This window comes from Artemia franciscana, chromosome 17, assembly GCF_032884065.1.
Source record: "Artemia franciscana chromosome 17, ASM3288406v1, whole genome shotgun sequence".
NCBI lineage: Eukaryota > Metazoa > Arthropoda > Branchiopoda > Anostraca > Artemiidae > Artemia > Artemia franciscana.
The window spans coordinates 34,745,618-34,768,657 of record NC_088879.1 but is presented as its reverse complement, the minus strand read 5'-3'; the positions used below and the strand labels follow the sequence as shown (position 1 = coordinate 34,768,657).

At 33.9% G+C, this 23,040-nt stretch overlaps 1 protein-coding gene across 1 annotated transcript in view; it reads right to left on the bottom strand.

Annotated features, from left to right (window-relative positions):
- LOC136038178 (uncharacterized) overlaps positions 1–23,040 on the bottom strand; it is a 118,955-nt gene that overhangs the window by 7,405 nt on the left and 88,510 nt on the right. The window contains exons 4-6 of the mRNA XM_065721255.1: positions 12,177–12,326; positions 10,716–10,834; positions 6,451–6,629 (exon numbers count right to left, since the gene is read on the bottom strand). Coding sequence (XP_065577327.1) covers positions 6,451–6,629; positions 10,716–10,834; positions 12,177–12,326 — 448 coding nt within the window. The remainder of the gene's footprint in view (positions 1–6,450; positions 6,630–10,715; positions 10,835–12,176; positions 12,327–23,040) is intronic.

Genomic DNA, 23,040 nt, shown 5'->3' with positions numbered 1-23,040 from the left:
AGTCTTATTGATATTGGTGTCCCCCAAGGCTCAGTATTAGGTCCACTTTTATTTTTGATTTATATTAATAATCTTCCACGAGTTTTGCATGACAATATTAGCCATGCAATTCTATTTGCAGATGATACAGCTATACCAGTTAAAGCTAGGGACATTGATCCCCATTGTTCATCGACATTGATCGAAAATCTGACTATAAGTGTTACCTCAGTTAATCGATGGTTTGTTTCCAATAATCTAGCAACGAATTTTACGAAAACTAATTTTATTGTTTTTGGTCGTTCAAAACGTGCCACTTGAGAGATTTCTTGTCAGGAGCTTTAGGTTGGTGATCAAAAAATTTGTATCAAAAGATTTCATTGAGAGGTTGGTGATCAAAAAATTTGTAGGGTACAATAATATCGTTATTTAGGAGTTTTTCTTGATCCCTTTTTGTCATTTCATAATCATATTGAGTATTTAAGATTAAACCTTGCTCAAAATATTGGGTCGATGTATCGTGTGAAGAATATTTTTCCTTTTACAATTTTAAAAATAATTTACCGCTCTCTAATTACTTCTTATTTGAATTACTGCTCAGTTGTATATCTTAATACATTTTGGAAGCATATAAAACCCTTACAGGTACTACAAAATAGGGCAATAAGAATACTTGGAAATTTCTTACATCGACCTTCAAAACTTGAAAATGTTTCGGAAACTAAAACATTATTCCTCTTCTTAAATTTGTTAGATTTAAATGATATACGAATATTAAATACTTCCATATGGCGTTTTCAAATCCAAAATTCTAAAAATTATTTCTATGACAAATCTCTGTTAATTTTACTTCCTCGTTCGGATTGTCGGAGGTCTGGGATGTACCGAATTCCTTTTGTAAGTTCTGAAAGGTCAAGGTTTTCGAGTAGGTACCTAATACCCTCCATTGCTAACAATTATAAGCTGAATTGTTGAATTGTGTTGTTATTGCAACACAACAGCAACAAAGGATAATTGAAAAGTCTGATATATATTGTGGTTAATTACCTGTGACAGACTCAAAGACTGTTGCTCAAATTTGGAAAATTTGAGGCTATAAGTATATATTTTCCATTGAAGTTGGAAGTTTGAGGAGAATTTTAGCTGCAGAAGTGTTCCAGGGTACTGCAGTCATCATACAGTCCTGCCATCTATCAACAAGAGCTCCTCAGTCACTTTAAGCTGGATAGGGAGCACTGCGGACAGTCCTTTTCTTTAGCTTATTATTAACATTGCCACCATAATCATCATTGGGTATATAAACATGAAATGCAGTCTGCAAGGACAGTAGCCTATATTTAAGAACAATAGTCTATCAAATTGAGTATACCTAATAATCTAATCCAATTGGTTGAAAATTGGCTAAGGTTTGTTGTTCTTGTATTTTGATTAGTTTTATTATCGGGAGTACCGATTTAGCATTCATTCGCGAAGGATCTAATCCGTCAACTCGTTTGACCAGTTTTTAGTGAAGTAAGCGTGAGCAATAGCATAGCCAAGCAAGTGAGGCTTATGTCCGTTTAATATGATTTAACCTTGGCAGTTATTATTGTGTTATTACAGTAAAGGATAATGTCAGTCACACAGATTACTCTGGAGAAAGCCCTTAAGGATTTGTCTTCGAAACTTGAAGCTCGGCTTGTGGCCATTTCTGCATCGCAATCAGAAATTAAAGGTCAGTTATCTGCACAATTCTCTGAAATAAAGTCTGAAATTCAGTTGCTGAATTCGAAGCTCTCAGAAAAGGACAAACTAATCTCTGAACTGAACTCGAGGATTGAACAACAGGAGCAACGATTACTGGAACTAGAAGTTAAAGACCGTAAGCTTAATCTTGTTGTGCACGGTTTAAAAAAAGAAAAAAATGGCGAAACCCTTGAGCAAAATCTTCAGGATCTACTCAGAAGTTCTCTAGAGATTAAAGACAATATTCAGATTGCTAGATCATTCAGAGTCAAGCAAAAACAAAGCAATATTTCTGTTCGTGGGAATACCAAGAAACCTAGTTTACCGCCTGTTGTCTTCTCTTGCAGCAAGGATTCGGACATTCTTACTATCATGAAATCAGTGGGTAAACTAAAAGGTTCAGCACTGCGTATTTGCCACCCACCCTAAATGCAATTAGGCCCAGCCGCTTGCCAAAGCTAAGGCTTTGAAGGACTAAAAAAAATACACGTATGTACGACTAAGGCAAATTGGCGCTGTTCTTAAGTTGGAGTATCGCAACGCATCAAATGAGCAGTGGTCATGACATTGATGACAGTGACTAATCTAATTATCATTGTGCGGGCTGCCGAAGGTTTTTTTTTTGTTTTGCTCTTAAGATTGCCCAACGTATATCTATGTTTCTCGCAGGGTTTATTTTCTTTTTTGTTTCACTTTCGTATTTTGGTTTATTTTTAAAAACATCAGTTCAAAAATCATATGTGCTTCTTAGTTATTATCGGTACTCAGTAGACTGGGGATCCAATATTCCGGGTTTTGCGGTTCAGCTGCCCAGGGCGGGATGCAATAATGGTATGTTTATATGATTGACAATCATTTGGACGTGCCGAGGAGTGACAAATTGATGTCTTTTGAGACGAGGCCATTTAATTTTGCTTTTTTTTGCGAATCTTTCAGTATTTTTGATAATGAAAATGATAATTCAGTTGTAAACAATTCTCCATCAGCTTGTTAATCATGTTTGCATGATGTTGCCAATACATCGATCCCGAATGATGTGAGAATTGGATTTGTGAACACCCAAAGTCTTCTGAGTAGTATGAATGAAATAATTACTTAACTCCCTTCAAAATCTGTTAGTATTCTTGGTGTTGGCGAATCTTTTTTGAATGAAATAACTGTACCGAATGTTGAAGTTCCTGGTTACGTTTTTACAGCAAAAATCGGTCGACTAATAGTAAGGGGGGTTTGGGATTTTTTATTAAAGAGGAAATTTCATTTCGCCGGCTTTCTGATATAGAGCAACTTAGCACAGAAATACTTTGTGAAATTATTGCAATTGAATTTAAATTAGGGGTACAAACTGTACAAGCATGTCTTGTATATAGGCCACCTTCGTCATCTGTTAATGATTTCCTAGTAATTTTTGAAAAGTTAGTAGAGTCATTGGCTGGTCGTGAGGTGATGCTAATGGGTGACTTTAATATTGACCTAATGGAATATGAAAATGATACACCTACATCGAATTTCCTTTCCCTTTTATTTTCAAGGTTTCTTTCCCCTGTGTTTCTTTCCCAGTCGTGTGACTGCCTCTTCAGCAAAATTAATTGATAACATTTTTCTTACGAGATCAGTTACGTCATCGAAAGTGGTATTGACCAATTTTTCTGACCACTTTTTAATTTTAGCTGATGTAAATTATGAGGTACGGTCGGCTAAGTTTATTGAAACTACACGACGCATAGTTAATAAATCGAATTTAGCTAAACTTAATGTTATTCTATCTTCTAATGATTGGTCTAATCTTCTAAATTGCAATAATGTGGATGTTGTTACAGAATCTTTTTTAGAAAATTTCCGCCTGGCTCTTGATGATAGTTGCCCTGAGATTAAAATTCGTAGAAATAAATATAATGTCCCAAAGCAATCGTGGATAACACCAGGTCTACTCAAATATATACGGGTAAAAAATTAGCTGTTTAAGTTATTTTTGACGGACCCATCTGAATCAAATAAAATCCAATTTAAGAAACATAAGAATTGTCTAACTAAAATAATTCGCGGAGCTAAGAAAAGATATTATTTTGAGGCATTTCGGATGCTTCAAATTCACCTAAGAAGACTTGGCAACTACTTAATTCTTGTCTTGGTCAAAACCTGCCTTCAAAGAGTCCTATAGAGATACATAATTTAGCTGGACAAATTACAAAAGGCCATGTTCATTTGCTTCCATTGGAGAGGTTGTGACTTAAAAATTGCAGAAAGGAAATTCTTATAGTAATGATAGATTTATAAAGTATTTACCGAGTTCATCAGATATATCAATATTTTTGACTCCTGTAACGGAAGGTGAACTGTTGAATATACGTCTATTAATGAAGAAGGGTAATTCTCAAGGACTTGACGGATCTTCGACTAATATTGTCAAGTCTATTATGCCTAGTATTAGTAGAATTATGGTTCATTTAATTAACCTTACATTTTCAACAGGAACGTTCCCAAGTTTTTTTTTAAAAGTGCTAAGATAATTCCATTGCATAAAGGGTGGGATTCTGCAAGCCCATTTAATTACAGGCCAATATCCATATTATCTGGGTTTTCTATAGTAATTGAAAGGTGTTTTCATAATAGAGTGTATAAGTTCTTTGAATCGCAGCAATTTTTCAGTAAGTTTCAGTTTGGTTTTCGGAAGGAACATTCTACCCAACATGCAGTTCTTGCCATGCTGCAGTATATTCATGAATGTTTAGATGAAGGGCTTCTTCTTGCGACGCTGTTCTTGGATTTAGAAAAAGCTTTTGACACAATTTGTCATAAAATATTGCTGTATAAGTTGGATAATTGTGGTATTAGAGGCCAAGCCCTGAATTTTATGAAATCATATTTACATGGTCGGTATCAGGTAACCCAAATTAATGATTCCTTGTCTATGCCTCGTCATCAGTCAGAAAAGGTTGGCGTTACACAGGGGTCCATACTTGGTCCCTTGCTATTCCTGAATTATATTAATGATTTTGCAACTCTTATAACGGGGGGAGTCTCAACATTTTGTTCGCTGATGATACAGGTTCAACTGTTGCTGGCGAGTCCACTGATGATTTGAAGCAAAAGATTAAGGGAGTTTTAACAGCATTGGTTCAGTGATTACAGGCTTATCGCTTGTCACTAAACGTAGCTAAAACAAAATTCATGGTTTACAGCCGCATTTATAAAGAGCCTATTGAATTTGATAAGGTGAGTGTTGAAGGCCTAAATATAAGCATCCAAAGATCAGTACCTTGGGGTGGAGATTGATTATAATCTTTCGTTTAAAGGTCACCTTGGTCGTCTGCGAATTAAAGCAGCACAAGGAGTTGGAATCATGTACAGGCTGCAACAATTTTTCCCTTATGAAATATTAAGATTGTTATATTTTCCTTTAGTCCATTCCCATCTATCATATTGTCCTATTGTTTATCTGGCAACATCTAAAACCCATTTTACACCGTTACCAATTGTGCAAAACTCGGCTCTAAAGATTTTACATAAGTATCTACCATCACCTTCGTCATACCCTGGTAAGACGACGACAGAAAGTCTTTATTTGTTAGTGCATATTCTTTCTATTTCTTGTCTATGTAATTTTTCTTCACTGCTTTTTAAAATTAAGTATGACCGTCAAATGCTCCCAGTTTATTTTCAGTCCATTGATATGCTTGGGTGAAAGGTCGAATTTCATCATTATGAGACTCGGCATAAAGACCAGCGTATTTCTTCTCGATTTATAACGGAGCAATCGAGATTTTCACCAAGGAACATGGTATCATGCGCATGGAGAAAATTTCATACTGTTTATGTAATACTAAATCATTCAATATAATAAGACATGAACTTTTAATTTTTTCCTAGAAACTTTTCACCATTAATCTTTTTTTTCTCTATGGATTTTTTTTTTAATTCATCGTCTCTGATTGCTCATGATGTCATTCTCTGTGCGCGTTTGTTTGATTGTTTTGTTATTGTGTCTTTCTGCTTTGTATGGTGGGCAGTGGACTTGGGTATTGGATCTTCAACTGATATTGTTTATGTTGTAAATATTGATGGGGTCACCACAATCACGAGCTCTGTCTCTCCGTGTTGACCCAGTTATTTTATTTGTTATGCGTGTTATATTAATAAATTGAATTGAATTGAATGATAAAATTCTGTTTGATCCATTCCGAAAATCTCCGCCAAATTTAAAAAAGGAAATATTAAAGACTGTTTGCTAAAGTTTTGATTATCCACCGTTGATGATGGAAAATTAAATTAATTGATCTTCTTATTTGTGTGTTTTGCTTTTGTTTCCCTGTGTCTGGGATGGCCTCCCACGCCCCTCCTGCCCGATATTTATTTATTTACTTATCCTTGTTACTTCTCTTTTATGAGCTTTTTTCTATTTTGTTTGTTTTTTGCGGTATTAAATTTTGGAATCATAATTACGATGAGATGTTGATGTTTTTTCTATGTTTTTGCACTCTCCCAGCCTTAAGAGTTCTGCTCTCTGTTGGGGCATAATATTGTTTTTGTATTTTTTAGTTGAATAAAGAAAAAGTTGAAGCTGAAAAGTTCTGTACTTTGCAAGCCTACCCCAATAAAAGCTGGAAGGCTCCACCGCATTGAATAAAAAAATCCATACGGGCAGCTTTAAAATTAATGGTGGTATTTCTATAGGTCAAAGAGAAATCTAAATTTCAATTCACTGACAATCAAGTACTAGCATCATCCAGAACATAAAACATTGCTTACTTCACAACTTCATTTTTATTGGATCCAAAATCCACGCCGTACCATTCAAGAATTTGAGACAATGTTATTGTGTTGGTATCAACATCAATTGAAACTTCAGTCGAACAGAAGAGTTTGGCGGCTGATTCCAAAGCTGTCTCAATGTTTTCAGCAGTATAGATTCGAATAGCAGGACATGACTAAAAATTCAATTAAATTAGTCAACAACAATTAAAAATGAAGCTCTGTTCCACGGGCAAAGGGGGTACGAATTTGATTCCTTATTAGTTACCTTAATCCAAGATAAATCCTTACATTAAACACATATTAATTTAAAACCATAATCCTAGCGAAAGTTCACTAAAAAAATGACTCAAACTGACTCGACTAAGATTTGGACCTAGGGACCTCTTGATACATTTGTTTACAGAACTACCTGAAATTCAAGTGATATCGATCAATAATAATTCAAATGAAACTCCTTTCCAAGGGGAAAGGGGCAATCTATATTTTAAGTAAATATTATTTTTAAAGCCATATTTATAACGGAAGCTTGCTAAAAGAATAAATTGTTCAGATTGGGACTCAAGCTAAAGACCTCGAGAAGACTTGGTTTAAGTTTTCCAAGAATTAAAGTGAAAATAAATCAATAATAATCCGAACAAAATTCTTTTCCACGATGAAGGTGTTGTCTAATAGCTATCTTACGAGTTACCTAAACCAAAAGCTAATCTTTGTATACGTGTAGGTATTGGATTAGCGACGCTACTTGATTGTCAAGGTGTTTGCGTCGTTCCCCGTGTTACTACAGTTCAGTTCAAACAAAACATTTAAAACCCACTGCTTAGTTCAAACCCACTGTACCCCAACTGGGCAAAAGCTAATTTTTACAATTAATACATATTATTTTTAAAGCCATAATCAAAATGAAAACGTATCTTATACTTGACTTAATAATCTGACTCAGCAGAGTTGCCAGTGTACAGAGAACTGGTTAAAAGTGACAATAGTTTTCATCAAGTATCCCTGCCTAGGACCAGGGATAGGGCCTCATTTAGGATACTGCAACTACGTATGCAATATTCCGAAAGTTCGTCAAAAAATAAATTCGTATAAACCCAGGACTTCTTGATACATTTGTATACAGTTTTATCAAAACTTAATTAAAAATCAATAAATAATAATTAAAACGCGATCATTTTCTAATCTAAGGAGAGAGGGGCTACCTATTAGCTTCATTACAAATTTATTATATTAAGATAAACATTTATTTTGAAAACATTTCTTTAAAACCCATTTTCATAGTGGAAGCTTAATGAAAGAAAAAGCTGTCAAATGAGCCTCAAACAACAAGCTCGTCATAAATTTGCATATAGTTTTTTTTCTCTAATTCGGTGCTAAACGCCGAATGTTTAATTTATGTCAAGTTATGATGGGAGCCAATGTTATATTTGAAGATATTTGCTATAAGGAGTCTATTTGTGAAGCTTTGAAGCATTAAATGGAGTTTTAACTCACTGGCAGACATTCTACCTAGTTTACAGGAAGCCTCGGTTCACGTCCTAAGAAGGAATTTTTTCCCCCAGCATAATTCATAAATATGAATGTCTAAGGCTTCCAGTTGTGCACTGCTGGGTTTTGATATACGAGAACATATTTTTTCTTTAAATAATTTTTCCAAGCTTTGCTTTTGGCCATTTGGTTGTTTTGTTTTGTTTATTTATATTAATATGCCCATCTTTATCTAAAAAAAAAGATACTAAAAAATCATATAGGATTTAAACCAAATTTTTCCTAAGCTGGGTTGAGTTACGATACTGACGCAAAATGACGAACAACCAATATTGTTATTTATCAAACTAAGTATTGCGCCAATAATATTTACCATAAACAGAAAATTATTGCGTAGAAGCAACATTCTTTTTATTCAAAATGGATAAAAATGCACAGAAAAAAACGAAAACACAACCTAATCAATTTTGTGGAAACTAAAAATGTTTCTTTAATGCTTTCATTTTTCAAATTGTAAGGCACAGCACTATGACCTGTACTTTTGCAGATGCAAATTTCAGTTTTAGCACGCTACTTTCGACGTCACGTTAATTACGTTCAATAAAATTCAGTGTTATCTTGAAATCATATTCAATTTTACGTCCTTAAGAACGCCCAAGAGCATTTAAAATGTTTAGGTACCAATCTAGGTACATATCTAACACATCTGTAGGTATCTAGGGGCACATATTGCGTCGATTGATTACGATGAATGAAGATTAGAGGCAGGCATTCGTGACATTTTTCTGTGTTTAATCATAGTTAATTAAAGTCTGGTCGGGAATTGTCCAATTTAGGCTTTTAACTTGATAACTTATAAAATTGGTAACAATTGGTCCAATATAAGGACTTCTACAGTCAAAAAGCTACTCAGAACGTATTAATCATATATCTTGAAGTTAATGTTACTCTGGAAGAAATTTGGACAAATCTATGTGGAAATACATTCTTGCACATCAATCTCAAGATTCTCTTCTTCTTGTTGTTTGGATTGTAATGGAGACACTTTTGCATAATGTAATCACTGAAATACAATTCCATACACTGTAGCGGGTTGTTGGAGCGAAGGTCGAACTCTGGGTATTGTAAAATCAAGCAGCGATTAATCACACTGTACCACTGGAAGTACTCAAGATTCATTTTTCTTTTTCTTGTTTGCATTAGTATTGAGACACTTTCGCATAATACTGGAATACAATTCCACACACTGCAGCGGGTTGTTGGAGCAAAGTTCGAACTTCGGGTATTATAATATCAAGCAGGGATTAATCCCACTTTGCCTTTACAGGACCTCAAGATTTATTTTTATTCTTCTTGTTTGAATTAGTATGGAGACACTTTCGCATAATGTAATCACTGGAATACAATTCCATACACTGCAGCAGGTTGTTGGAGCGAAGTTCGAACTCCGAGTATTGTCATATCAAGCAGGGATTAATCACACAGTACTCCAGCAGGACTCAAGATTCATTTTTTCTTCTTCTTGTTTGAATTAGTATGGAGACGCTTTTGTATAATTAAACCACCGGAACCGAATTTTGGGCCCAGTATCAGATTGGTACATGTGCACTAATTCTAATAACAGAATCCTATCACCTTTCTATTCGGTTATGGCTTATTATGTCTCGCAAATTTTTAATTCAGCTTCCAATTAGAATTAGAAATCACTATTTTATAAACGCGAAAGAAAAATGTTCTAATGGGCGGGACCTATTTCTATATACTCGGTGACGTGGAAAGGATATCAATAAAAGAAAACAAATAATGGATAATGACCGCGACGTGGAGAGCACTTCAGGTTTGACCTTACCTATTTCATGCTATGAAGTTGCCAAAACAGTTGGGAATGCTCGATTTATCATGTATGTTATCTGTATTTTTACTTTTTTTTTCATACATAGACATTTGAGCACTGAAAGTGATAAGAGAAAAAAAAATAACTGTATCCTCAAATTAAACAAACATAATAGTTAGGTAACACTAAGAGGTTCTTTTACGGTGCAGCTGAATCTATGGCACTCATAGATTTCCCAATTGTCAGGGAGGGGCAAGCGTTTCATGTATAGAAAAGCCACATGTAATTTAGAAATTACCTTTTAGAGAGTTAATTCGTAAGAATAGAAAAGAACAAAGGATTTCTATAAAATTTTTAGCAAACTTAGGGAAATGGCAATACTTTTTTAAAGCCCCTTTTCATCAGCTGAAATTCCCATAGTGAATGGCCAGTACAAGAATAGTCAAGAGTCAAGAATAATAATCAAGACAGTAAATTCGGAACAATAAAATCGACGTAAATAATAATAATCAATATAACAATAAAACAATGATAACCAAGACAGTGAACTCGGAGCAATAAAATCAATGTAAATAATAATAATCAATATAACAATAACAATATAAACAATAATAATCAAGACAGTATACTCGGAGCAATAAAATCAATGCAAATAATAATAATAATCAATATAACAATAACAATGTAAACAATAATAATCAAGACAGTAGATACGGAGCAATAACATCGATGTAAACAATAATAATTAATATAACAATAACAATATAAACAATAGAACAATAATAATCAAGATAGTAGATTCAAAACAATAAAATAGTTTCAGACTAAAAGGTATTTTTCCCCTAGAAAGTATCGTACTTTGTTTAACACCCTCAACGCCATGTTCTAGTCAAAGCTTGAATATGAAGAAAGGAAGAACCCAATATACAGACAAACAAACCTTAGCACCGCAATTCAGAGCAAAATGTATCCTAGGATCCAGTTCTTTAACAGTGTATTTTAGCAGTTCACTATCATCTGGTAAAAGGCTTTTCTTGCTAGTTGGGTGTGGACGGTTCCCTGCATTATAAAACAAAATATTGTTAAATTATTGAAAGTGTAAAAGAAAGAGAGAAAAGACTGAAGAAGTGATAAAAAGAAAAAGGATTAAGAGCTCAAAAGAAAAGAACGGCAAAGTGCAAACTCAACTACACAAAACTCAAATTAAAAAAGGGGATTTAAATTTATCGAACAAAACGTACATGGGGAAGGGAAGAGTAGGGGGTGGGCGAATCATACTCTCCCTGTCTGAGTTTTACACGATACCTTTCATTTTGTTTTTATGTATATTTAGCCCCCCCCCCCAAAAAAAAAACAATCGTTTTTAAAAAGCAAACCATAAATAATGGATGGAAGCGTTATATCCTGGTAATTTTAGGTGACCATAACAGATTAGAGCCTAAAGAACTACCAAGTAAACTACAAAATACATAAAGCAGCAGACATTTAATTTTTTACAATCTTTTTCTGGTGCACACAATATGGATATAAGCGTTATATCCTAGTAATTTTAGGTGGAGCCCAAAGAACTCCCAAGTAAACAACAAAACACGTAAAACTCCAGATACTTAATGTTTCCAATCTTTTTCTGGTGCACACAATAAGCTCTATAATAAAACTTTCATAATTCTCAATGCTAAAATCAACAGACTACGAAATACGTAAAACAGCAGATATTCAATTTTTACAATCTTTTTCTGATGCACACAATATGGATAGAAGCGTGATATTCTGGTAATTTTAGGTGACCGTCAACAGACTAGAGCCCAAAGAACTCCCAAGTAGACTACAAAATACGTAAAACTGCAGATATTTAGTTTTTTACAATCTTCTTCTGGTGCACACGATAAGCTCCATAATAAAACTTCAATAATTCTCAATGCTAAAATCAACTGGTCAGTTTTTTTTTTGATCGGTTGATCAGTTTTTTTATCAGTTGATCAGTTTGTTTGTTGATCAGTATATATTCTGTTTTACTAAAAATCAAACTTGCATTCCCTATTTCTTTTAGAAATAGGGAATTTCTTTTTCCCTATTTCTCTTAGTCGTCCACATTCAATTAGTCGGGTCATTTTCAAAACTTTAACAAGATTGCATAAAAAGAAAAATCCTCAGGGAGATGTTTTCAGAGATGGTCTTTTTCCAATTTTTTTTTCTGGCTTAAGTACCCATATTTTGGCACATTCCAACGTGTATTTTCAAAAAAATAATTTTGAGGTTTTCAGGTCAGTTTTATGTCGAGAAAATTTTCCACCCTTCTTTCCCGTGTTCGCATACAGGGCTTTGAGGGTAATTACGCTTATTTCCAAATTTCTGTTTTTAAAACTTTAATTTGAAATATACAAACCATAACACAAATTACCTCTGATAAGTCCATGTTCCAGTATGTCTAGGCTTACAATATGGCCTCCAATATTGTAGGACATCTTTTTCCAGAATAATGTTAAATCCAAAACTGATTTCACTGGTTTCGACCGGACCAAAGCATGGATTGTCATAATGTTATAAAGATCTTTAAAAATAAGTGGAAATAAATAAATAAATAAAAGATTAACAAAACTAAGAAATAAAACGATGTTGAACGTGGACAGAAGTATAAAAATGAAAAAGACTAGAAACATCATCTACTATTGCAGACAACGATCAGGAAATTCAAGATAAACCCTTTTGTAGCCATTTAAACCATTTTATTCAACCACAATGCACAATTTTTTTTTATTATTGAGTTGGAGACTAATAGAAAGTTTCACCTTAATAATCATAGCCGTTCTTTAGACATTGCAGAGTATGAGCATCAAGGTTTTCAGAATGCCCAACCTGCAATATCTCGGGAGTAGCTAAGGTGATTAGGATAAAAAATTTCAGGAAATACTGAGGAGATATCCGACTAAACTCAAAGATATAACATGTCTCAGAGTCTTCAAAAAGATCTCAAGAACGGCTGAGGGTACCGAGTTAAATCAAAAGCAATTATGTCCACATAGGTCGTCAAAATAACGCATCTATAGCATCTAAGGAACAACTAAAGATGTCAAGTTGAAACTTTCAATCAAAATCAAAAGACAATATGTGTATCGAGGTTATCAGAATTGCATATCTACAATATGTCAGTAACGGCTAAGGGCATTAAGTTGAACTTTAGTGTCTATGTAAAAAATACTCCACAGATATCTTCAATATTCCAGCTATGCTACTAAATAAAGAAAACGCTATGTGCATCCAGATTTTCAAAACTATGCATCTGCAATATCCCAGGAGATGCTAAGAGTATTCAAGGAATTTTGAGAGGGACAATGAACAAAATAAAAAATAAAATGTTATAATAGGTTATCAAAATGGAGGATCTGCAATGTTACAGCAGGAGCTCTGTTTATTAAGCTGAAACTTTCGAAGAAAACTGTAAAGGAGCTTAAATCAAATCAAAGACAATAAGTGTATCCAACTTGTCTTAATGGCGCATCTGCAATATCTCAGGAAGGGTTAAGGGTTTTAAACCGAATTTTCAGGGAATACTAAGAGGAATGTTGAACTAAACCAAATGACAGTAAATGTACGCTGGCTGTCAAAGTAGCGTATATACAATATCTCACGAACAGCTAAGGGTAATGAACTGAAATTTTAATGTCTACACAAAAGACACAATGTGGGAATATTTACAATATCTTCTGAACGAAAATGGGTCACTGAAGTGGGAAAGGACCACCATTTTGAAGAGTCTAAAAGGATTGGAAAATAGCCGACTCCCGTCCTGTGCCTTTTTTTTCTATTCTCCTCCTATAAGGCCATATATATATATATATATATATATATATATATATATATATATATATATATATATATATATATATATATATATATATATATATATATATATATATATATATATATATATATATATATATATATATATATATATATATATATATATATATATATATATATATATATATATATATATATATATATATATATATATATATATATATATATATATATATATATATATATATATATATATATATATATATATATATATATATATATATATATATATATATATATATATATATATATATATATATATATATATATATATATATATATATATATATATATATATATTAGGGTATTGAATTGCAATTTTTAGAGAATTCGGTGGGGCAGGGAAAGTGGAAGCTAAATTGTGGCTTGGGCGAAAGGGTAAAGCTAAAACGATAGACACTGTATGCATCTAGGTTATCAAAGAACAATATCTGCAACCTCTGCAATATGTCGGGAGCAGAAAATTAACAGCTTAAGGGACCCAGTGGAAAATTCAAAGGAAAACTGGACGTAAAGGTTTGATCAAGTAGATTTAGAAAGAATTAAGAAAGAAAAACGAATGCATCAAACACAGAAACACAAACAGAAACAAAAAGGAATATTAGAAAGCAATAAAATACAAAGAAAGTAGCAAAGGAATAAACTCAGGAGAGAACACATGAACATAAACAGGAAAAGATACCGGAACAAACGAGCGAAGAAATGCAGCGGCAACGACAGGAACGAATGCATGAAAGCATATGAAAAACTAAAGAAAGTGACTGAGAGCATAAGTAAGTAGGTGAAAGAGTAAAAGTAAGTGAGAAAGCAAGTAAGTAAAGGTACAATAAAATAAAAAAGAGAGTAATGGAAAATGTTATCGTTCTTTACTAAGTACCAGCTTAAAAAAAGTTCAATTCTCAAAAAATTCACAAACTAACAGTAAATACAAGCTGAAACTAACGGAAACTAAAAGAAAAAACATGGATGAAAGAAGTAATAATAAATATAAATTCCAAAAGTAATGAATATTAACTGACGTTAACTAAACATTAAAACGCCAAAAATAAATTACAGTAAATATAAACTGAAAAAAGTAACTAATGTGCACAAAAAGAGGGAGACAAGACATACTTAAAAAAATAACTGTAAACATAAAGTGGGTAAAGCAATGAAACATAAATTAATGTGAACTAAAAGAAAAAAAAAATCCTGAAAAAAATCAATGCTTGCACTGTCATTGCAGATGCCGATACAACCTTTAGACTAAATTTAAAGACACATTGTCATCTATTTAAATTTACGACACTCAATCAAATTTACTGTGTTCGAGCTTAGAAAAAAATTGTCCCTTTAGAGATTATTTCTCTTTTTTCTTTCTTTTTGCGCAGGATTGACTAGAGTCTGTTCAATTTATTTAATTTTTCTTAATTAATTTATCTTAGTTTAATTCTTGCATTCGACATTTTGCTTCTATGTAAGAACTTTCTTTCTCTGAGTAATTCGTATGTCTTCCCCTAAATTAAAAGCCAAGGAGCCTTTGACGGGAATAGTATACCGTATTATTGTGTATTTCATAATGAATAAAGCCTATCTTCGTGTGATATAGTAACAATTACTAAAGATAAAATAAAAAAACCATTATACGATTTATAGAAAACCTTGGTAATCACTGCAGCAGTGATTATCAAAGTTGATAATCACTGCTGATTAACAGCAAAATTTCCTTCAATCTGAAGGAACTTCATCGAAATTTCTTTGGTATATTTGAATGATTAATTAGCCATGATTATGCAGAACCTGAATAAAGCTTTTAATGTTTATAATTGCCACATGCAGCCTTCACTGAAACCTTGCAAAGAAGGAAGTTCAGACCATAGTAACCGAAAATTTCAAAACATTTTTAGGAACATACAGGATAAAGCCCATGGCTTTTTCCTGTGTGTGATATATAAATTGATAAGGAATTGATTGTTGATGTCACTTTGTTAAGAAAGGAAAGATTTGAATTCCACACTCAAAACGTGATTGTTGTCCCTTATAAAATTAAAAGTTGTTTAGGGTGTTAACGTACGGTGGATCTCAACTTTTATTGCAAAAAGTTGGAACCGGAGAAAAAAAGATAGGAATACCGGGTTAACTTTTGACTTGGTAAGTATGGACGATATCTGAGAAGCAACTATTTTTCTTGGTAAAGCTTTGATGTCACTTTGTTCAGAAAAAAGAGATTTAAATTTCACTCTCATAACGTGATTGTTGTCCCTTTTCAAATTAAAAGTTGTTTAGGGTGTTAACGTACGGTGGATCTCAACTTTTATTGCAAAAAGTTGGAACCGGAGAAAAAAAGATAGGAATAGACATGGTAATTATGGACGATATCTGAGAAGCAACTATTTTGCTTGGTAAAGCTTTGATGTCACTTTGTTCAGAAAAAAGAGATTTAAATTTCACTCTCATAACGTGATTGTTGTCCCTTTTCAAATTAAAAGTTGTTTAGGGTGTTAACGTACGGTGGATCTCAACTTTTATTGCAAAAAGTTGGAACCGGAGAAAAAAAGACAGGAATACCGGGTTAACTTTTGACTTGGTAAGTATGGACGATATCTGAGAAGCAACTATTTTGCTTGGTAAAGCTTTGATGTCACTTTGTTCAGAAAAAAGAGATTTAAATTTCACTCTCATAACGTGATTGTTGTCCCTTTTCAAATTAAAAGTTGTTTAGGGTGTTAACGTACGGTGGATCTCAACTTTTATTGCAAAAAGTTGGAACCGGAGAAAAAAAAATAGGAATACCGGGTTAACTTTTGACTTGGTAAGTATGGACGATATCTGAGAAGCAACTATTTTGCTTGGTAAAGCACTGATGTCACTTTGTTCAGATAAAAAGAGATTTAAATTTCACTCTCATAACGTGATTGTTGTCCCTTATAAAATTAAAAGTTGTTTAGGGCGTTAACGTACGGTGGATCTCAACTTTTATTGCAAAAAGTTGGAACCAAAGAAAAAAAGATAGGAATACCGGGTTAACTTTTGACTTGGTAAGTATGGACGATCTCTGAGAAGCAACTATTTTGCTTGGTAAAGCTTTGATGTCACTTTGTTCAGATAAAAATAGTTTTAAATTTCACACTCAAAATGTGATTGTTGTCCCTTGCAAAATTAAAAGGTGTTTAGGGTCTTAACGTAAGATTGATCTCAATCTTTATTGCGAAAACGTGGAACCTGAGACAAAAAGATAGGAATACCGGGTTAACTTTTGACTTGGTATGAATGGACGATATCTGAGAAGCAATATTAAAGCTTTGATGTCACTTTGTTCAGAAAAAGAAATTTTAATTTCATACTCATAACGTGATTGCTGTCCCTTGTAAAATTAAAAGTTGTTTAGGGTATTCACGTAAGGTGATCTCAACCTCTATTGTGAAAAGTTGGAACCTGAGACAAAAAGATAGGAATACCGGGGTTAACTTTGATTTGGTAAGTATGGACGATATCTGAAAAGCAATTATTTTGCTTGGTAAAGCTTTGATTGTACTTTGTTCAGAAAAAAAGAGATTTAAATTTCACACTCAAAGCGTGATTGTTGTCCCTTTTAAGATTAAAAGATTGCACTTTGTTTGTACAAGAATACCGGGTTAACTTTTGACTTTAAATTTCACACTCAAAACGTGATTGATGTCCCTTGTAAAATTAAAGTTGTTTAGGGTTTTAACAGACGGTTGATCCCAAGCTTTATTGCGAAAAATTGGAATGTTAGAAAAAAGATAGGAATATCTGACTAACTTTTGACTTGGTATGTATGGACGATATCTGAGAAGCAACTATTTTGCTTCGAAAAGCTTTGATGTCGCTTTGTTTAGAAACAAGAACTAAGAGCTCATATGGCACTTGTGACGAGGTCGGAAGAGCCAAGAGCCAAGAGCTCATATAGCATGAGCTCTAGCAAAATTCTAAGAACAAATAGATTGACTTAAAAGGAAAATCAGAGGTTTAATGCCGGTCAGGATTTAACACAAGGGCTCTGAGACACGAGGTCCTTCTAAATATCAAAATTCATTATGAACCGATCACCCACTCGTAAGTTAAAAATACCTCATTTTTTTAATTTTTCATCTCCCTTCAGCCCCCAGATGGTCGAATCAGAGAAAACGACTTTATCAAGTCAATTTGTGCAGGTCCCTTACACGCCTACCAATTTTCATCGTCCTAGTACGTCCAGAAGCACCAAAATCACCAAAGCACTGAACCCACCCCCTAACTCTCCCAAAGAGAGCGGATCCATTCCGGCTACATTAATCACGTATCTACGATATTTGCTTATTCTATCCACCAAGTTCCATCACGATCTCTCCACTATAAGCGTTTTCCAAGATTTCCAGTTTCCTCCTCCAACTCCCCCACTGTCACCAGTTCCAGTCAGGATTTAAATTAATACCTCTTAGACACGACGTCCTCCTAAATATCAAATTTAATTAGAATCCAATCACCCGTTCATAAGTTAAAAATACCTAATTTTTCTAATTTTTCCGAATTACCGAATTAGGTCCCCGAAGCTCCCCCAAAGAGAGCGGGTCCGGTCTGGTTATATTAGTAACGTATCTAGGACTTGTGCTTATTCTTCCCACCAAGTTTCATCCTGATCTCTCCACTCTAAGCGTTTTCCAATATTTCCGGTCCCCCCACTCCTCCAAATGACACTGGACCCGGTCGGGGTTTAAATAAGAGATCTGAGTTACGAGAGTCTTCTAAATATCAAATTTCATTAAGATCTGATCATTCATTCGTAAGTTAAAAATGTCTCATTTTTTCTAATTTTTAAAAATCAACCCTCGCCCCACCTCCCCCAAAGAGAGCGCATTCATTCCAGTTATGTCAATCACGTATCTAGAACTTGTGCTTATTTTTTCTACCAAGTTTCATCCCTATCCTTTCAATCTAAGCGTTTTCCAAGATTTCAGGTTCCCCCTCCAATTCCCCCCAATGTAACCGGATCCGGTCAGGATTTAAATTAGGAGCTCTGAGACACGATATCCTTCAAAATATCAAATTTCATTTAGATCCGATGACCCGTTCGCAAGTTAAAAATACTTCATTTTTTCCAATGTTTCCAAATTAACCGTACCCCCACTCCCCCCCAGTGATAACGACTATTTCTATTTTAAACTAGTCTGGTCCCTGATACGCCTGCAAAATTTCATCGTCCTAGCTTATCTGGAAGTTCCCAAACTAGCAAAACCGGGACAGATCGACAGACAGACCGAAAGAATTTGCGATCGCTATATGTCACTTGGTAAATAGCAAGTGCCATAAAAAGAGATTTAAATTTCACACTCAAAAGGGTAGTTTAGTTCCCATGTAGTTTCCCCCATGGAAAGATTCTCTCACACAGCCCCCTCCCCCTACCCTCACCCACTATCAGAAAAAATCCCTCCTGAAACGTCAGTATACTTCCCAATAACCAATACTAGATGTAAACAATACATATGATAATATAAACATTATATATGTAAACAAAACGTGGTTACCGCCCCTTGTAAAATCAAAAATCGTTAGGTTTAAGCCAAAATCTTTTTCCTATGTGATAAATACATTCACTCAGAAATGACTTTGATGTCACTTTATTGAGAAAAGAGAGATTTACATTTCATACTCAAAACATGATTATTGCCCCTCGTTCAATTAAAACTAATTTATGGTATTTACATACGGTTGGTCTCAAGCTTTATTGCGAAAGGCTGGAACAAAAGACCTAGTGAAAAATCCTGTTCCTATATGTTTAATGAAGAAGGTTTCATTACTAAAGAACAGCTTGAACTTCGCTCCTTCCTTTTGTGGAGAAGACTTCTATAGCCACTCCGCTGCAGTATATAGATGTTCGGTCATGTTTGACACTATTATACCTCTATATCTGAACATGACCCTAACAGTCCTAGTGGCAAGCGTAAAAGTAAAGAAAGTTATAAATTGTTTAGAGACAGGTTTTATTGGAGTTACAAACCATATGCTAATTGCATCCAGGATGTTCAAAGGGCATATATCCAATATCTCAGAAACGACTAAGGGTATTAAATGAAACTTTAACCAAAAGATGAGAGGGATAATGAACTAAATCAGAAGACAATGCATGCACCTAGAAGGTCAAAAGAGCGTGTCTGCTATATTTCAGAAACGTTCAAGCTGGCACATACGCAGGGGGGGGCCTTCGAGCCCCCCCCCGAAATTTTGTGAAATATTTAATTTCTCCATGGTTTCTTTGGATTGCTGGCAAAAGTAGGACATTTATAAAGAATCTAGATACATGTGTGAAGCTTTTTTTTTAGGATTTTACAGTATGCAATTATCCGGTCAAGTCACTGCCCAATTATTAACCCATTTTCTGTCTAAATTTTTACCCTCTTTGAAGTAATTAGCGATTGTACTGTTTTTTTCTTTTTTGTTAAGAGAGTTTGCTTTCCACAGCAAAATAGAATTATCCTTGATATTAGGGCGTTTATCCCCCCTTTTCAGGGTAAAGTACAGCTTTTAATGGATCAATTTCGGAAACTATCATTTTTCATTAAAATCGACGTTTTCGCAATAGTAGAACTACCCCCCACAGCACCCATATTGCACTGTTAATCCTAAAATCTCCCTTTCAGTGGGATATAAAATATTAATCACTAGATCTAAATCGCTATGAACAAAACCAGAGCCTAAAACGTACTTTTGAGGCTTCAATCTTGTTCCCCCCATCCGCTACAATACTATAAATTAAAGTTAATCTGTATTTTCCGATATACGTGCTTTTTGCATTTATTTAGTTACTAAATAAAAAAAGTGCTACTTTACATCTGCTGTCTCGAAGGTTTTGCCCCCCCCCCGAAACATTCCTGTGTACGTGCCTGCGTTCAAGGGTATTAAATAGAAACTTTCAGGTATTGAACTAAATTAAAAGACACTACCAGCATCCTGGTTCACAGGAACGGCTACCCACATTAAGCTGAAACTTTCAGAGAATGTTGAGGAGGATTTTGAACAAAATCAAAAGATGCTATGTGCATCCAGGCTGTCAAAAAGGCGCATCAGCCATATATCAACAACAGCTAAGGTTAGCGAGTTGAAACTATAAAGCGATGTAGAAGAGGATAATGAATTAAATCAAACGACAATATCCTGTTTCTGTATCCTTCTTCTTAAAAGGTAATATGCATAATATTCCGAGAATGGCTAAGGGCATTAACTTCAAACTCTCAAGTTAACTCGAAACTTTTAAACTATTTCACAGTTTTCCGGAACTTCTTCTGTCATTTTTTTCCATGCTTGCCTTTTTTATCGTATTACATAAAAAGAAAGTTTTTTTTTAACTGAAAGTAAGGAGCGACATTAAAACTTAAAAAGAACAGAAATTACTCCGTAAATGAAATAGGTTGTCCCCTCCGCAATCCCTTGCTCTTTACAGACATATTATTATGGTTTTTGACTATACGGAACAAAATGACTATCTCAAAATTTTGATCCGTTGACTTTGGAGAAAAATGAGCGTGGGAGGGGGCCTAGGTGCCCTCCAATTTTTTGGTCACTTAAAAAGGGCACTAGAACTTTTCATTTCCGTTAGAATGAGCCCTCTTGCGATATTCTAGGACCACTTGGTCGATACGATGACCCCTGGGAAAAAAACACACACAAAAAAACAAACAAATAAACAAGCACCCGTGATTTGTCTTCTAGCAAAAAATACGAAATTCCACATTTTTGTAGATAGGAGCTTGAAACTTCTACAATAGGGTTCTCTGATACGCTGAATCTGATGGTGTGATTTTCGTTAAGATTCTATGACTTTTAGGGGTTGTTTTCTCCTATTTTTTACAATAGGGCAAATTTTCTCAGGCTCGTAACTTTTGATGGATGTATTTAAAATCAGCATTAAAATGCGATTCTTTTGATGTAGGTATTGATATCAAAACTCCATTTTTTAGAGTTTTGGTTGCTATTGAGCCGGGTCCCTCCTTACTACAGTTCGTTACCACGAACTATTTGATAACTTATTTTTAATAGCAATAATAATAATAATGTTTATGAGATACAAAATCAAGTGTGCATATGCATGTTTGCTTGCATATTCCCCATTTGCAAGGGAAATAAGCTAAAAAAAAATCAGGATAAAAGCGAAAATACTTAGTTGGCAAAAAGCCTGCGAAAAGCAAATTTTCTTAAGTAGCAAAAAAAAAACTATCTTTTATTTCTCTTTCACTTTAGCTCAAATTTTGATCGCAATTATGATAAAAACCCACTTTCCCTTTTAAAGAAATTCTAATAATAAAATACTAATTATTTAGCGGTTAAATGCGTGACCATACTGAACTGGAATTTCGCCAGTTGTTGCTTAACATTAATTGTTACGGTAGCTTTATAGGTAATTTCATGGCACCAGTTGTAATCTTAACAGTAAAAAAAATATTTAGAACTTACAAACAATTTTTGAATCTGTGGGGGTAAAAAATGATTCCAGTATACACCTGAACATGGACAGATGTTTTATCAGGAAGTTTGTCATATGTCTTTTATTTTTAAGGGCAGGGGCATTGCCAGATCGGAGAAGAAATAGTCTTTAAATTAAGAGAAAGTTTAGCTCTTTTGGATGGCTTCTTTCGTTCCCAATTCATTAACCGTTTTTTTTTTACCGGCATTTTTTTACCACAGCATTTTTACCGGTTTACGCCAAAATCAGCTAAACTATTGGTGCAAGTTTGCAACTTACGAATTGATACTCGGTGTTTGTCCTCAATTTATTTATTTTATTTTTTTTTTATTTTTGATTATTACCTTCGCATAATTCGTCTTGAAAAAAGTTTATCGCTAATTTTTAGTATTAGCATGAGGAAAAAAAAGACAAAAAAGATGGCAAAAAATTAAAAAAAATATGATACTATCTATAATTTTGATATACATATATAATCAAAAAAAAATTGTATAATCTTTAGATCAGTGGTTTCCGACAGATTTTGGGCCATGTCCCACCTAGGCATTTCTAAAATTCTGGTGTCCCCCTCGTGATATTTTAAATTTGTTATTCAAAATTGTACATTTAGGAAGGTTAATAGGCCATTAACTTCGTATCTTTTTTGGGTCATCCTCTAGGCATAATTTATGCTAATGGGATTTATTATCTGAATACAATACCTTTAATATAATGCACAATTGCAATGCCATTATGCATCGTTTTTGCTCTTTCAAAGGATTTTAACTTGACGTCATTTACATGATTTTTTTTTTCAAAATTAAAGGTCTAAAGTAGTCAGCCTAAGGGTGCACGTCCTACCCATGCCCCACCGATGGTTCCTGTGCCTAACATTGGGATTCACTGCTTTCGATAATAAACTAGAGAGTATTGTACTGGTTTCTGATTTTCAAAAATGTGTGCCCTCACGTCAACATCCTCAACAAAT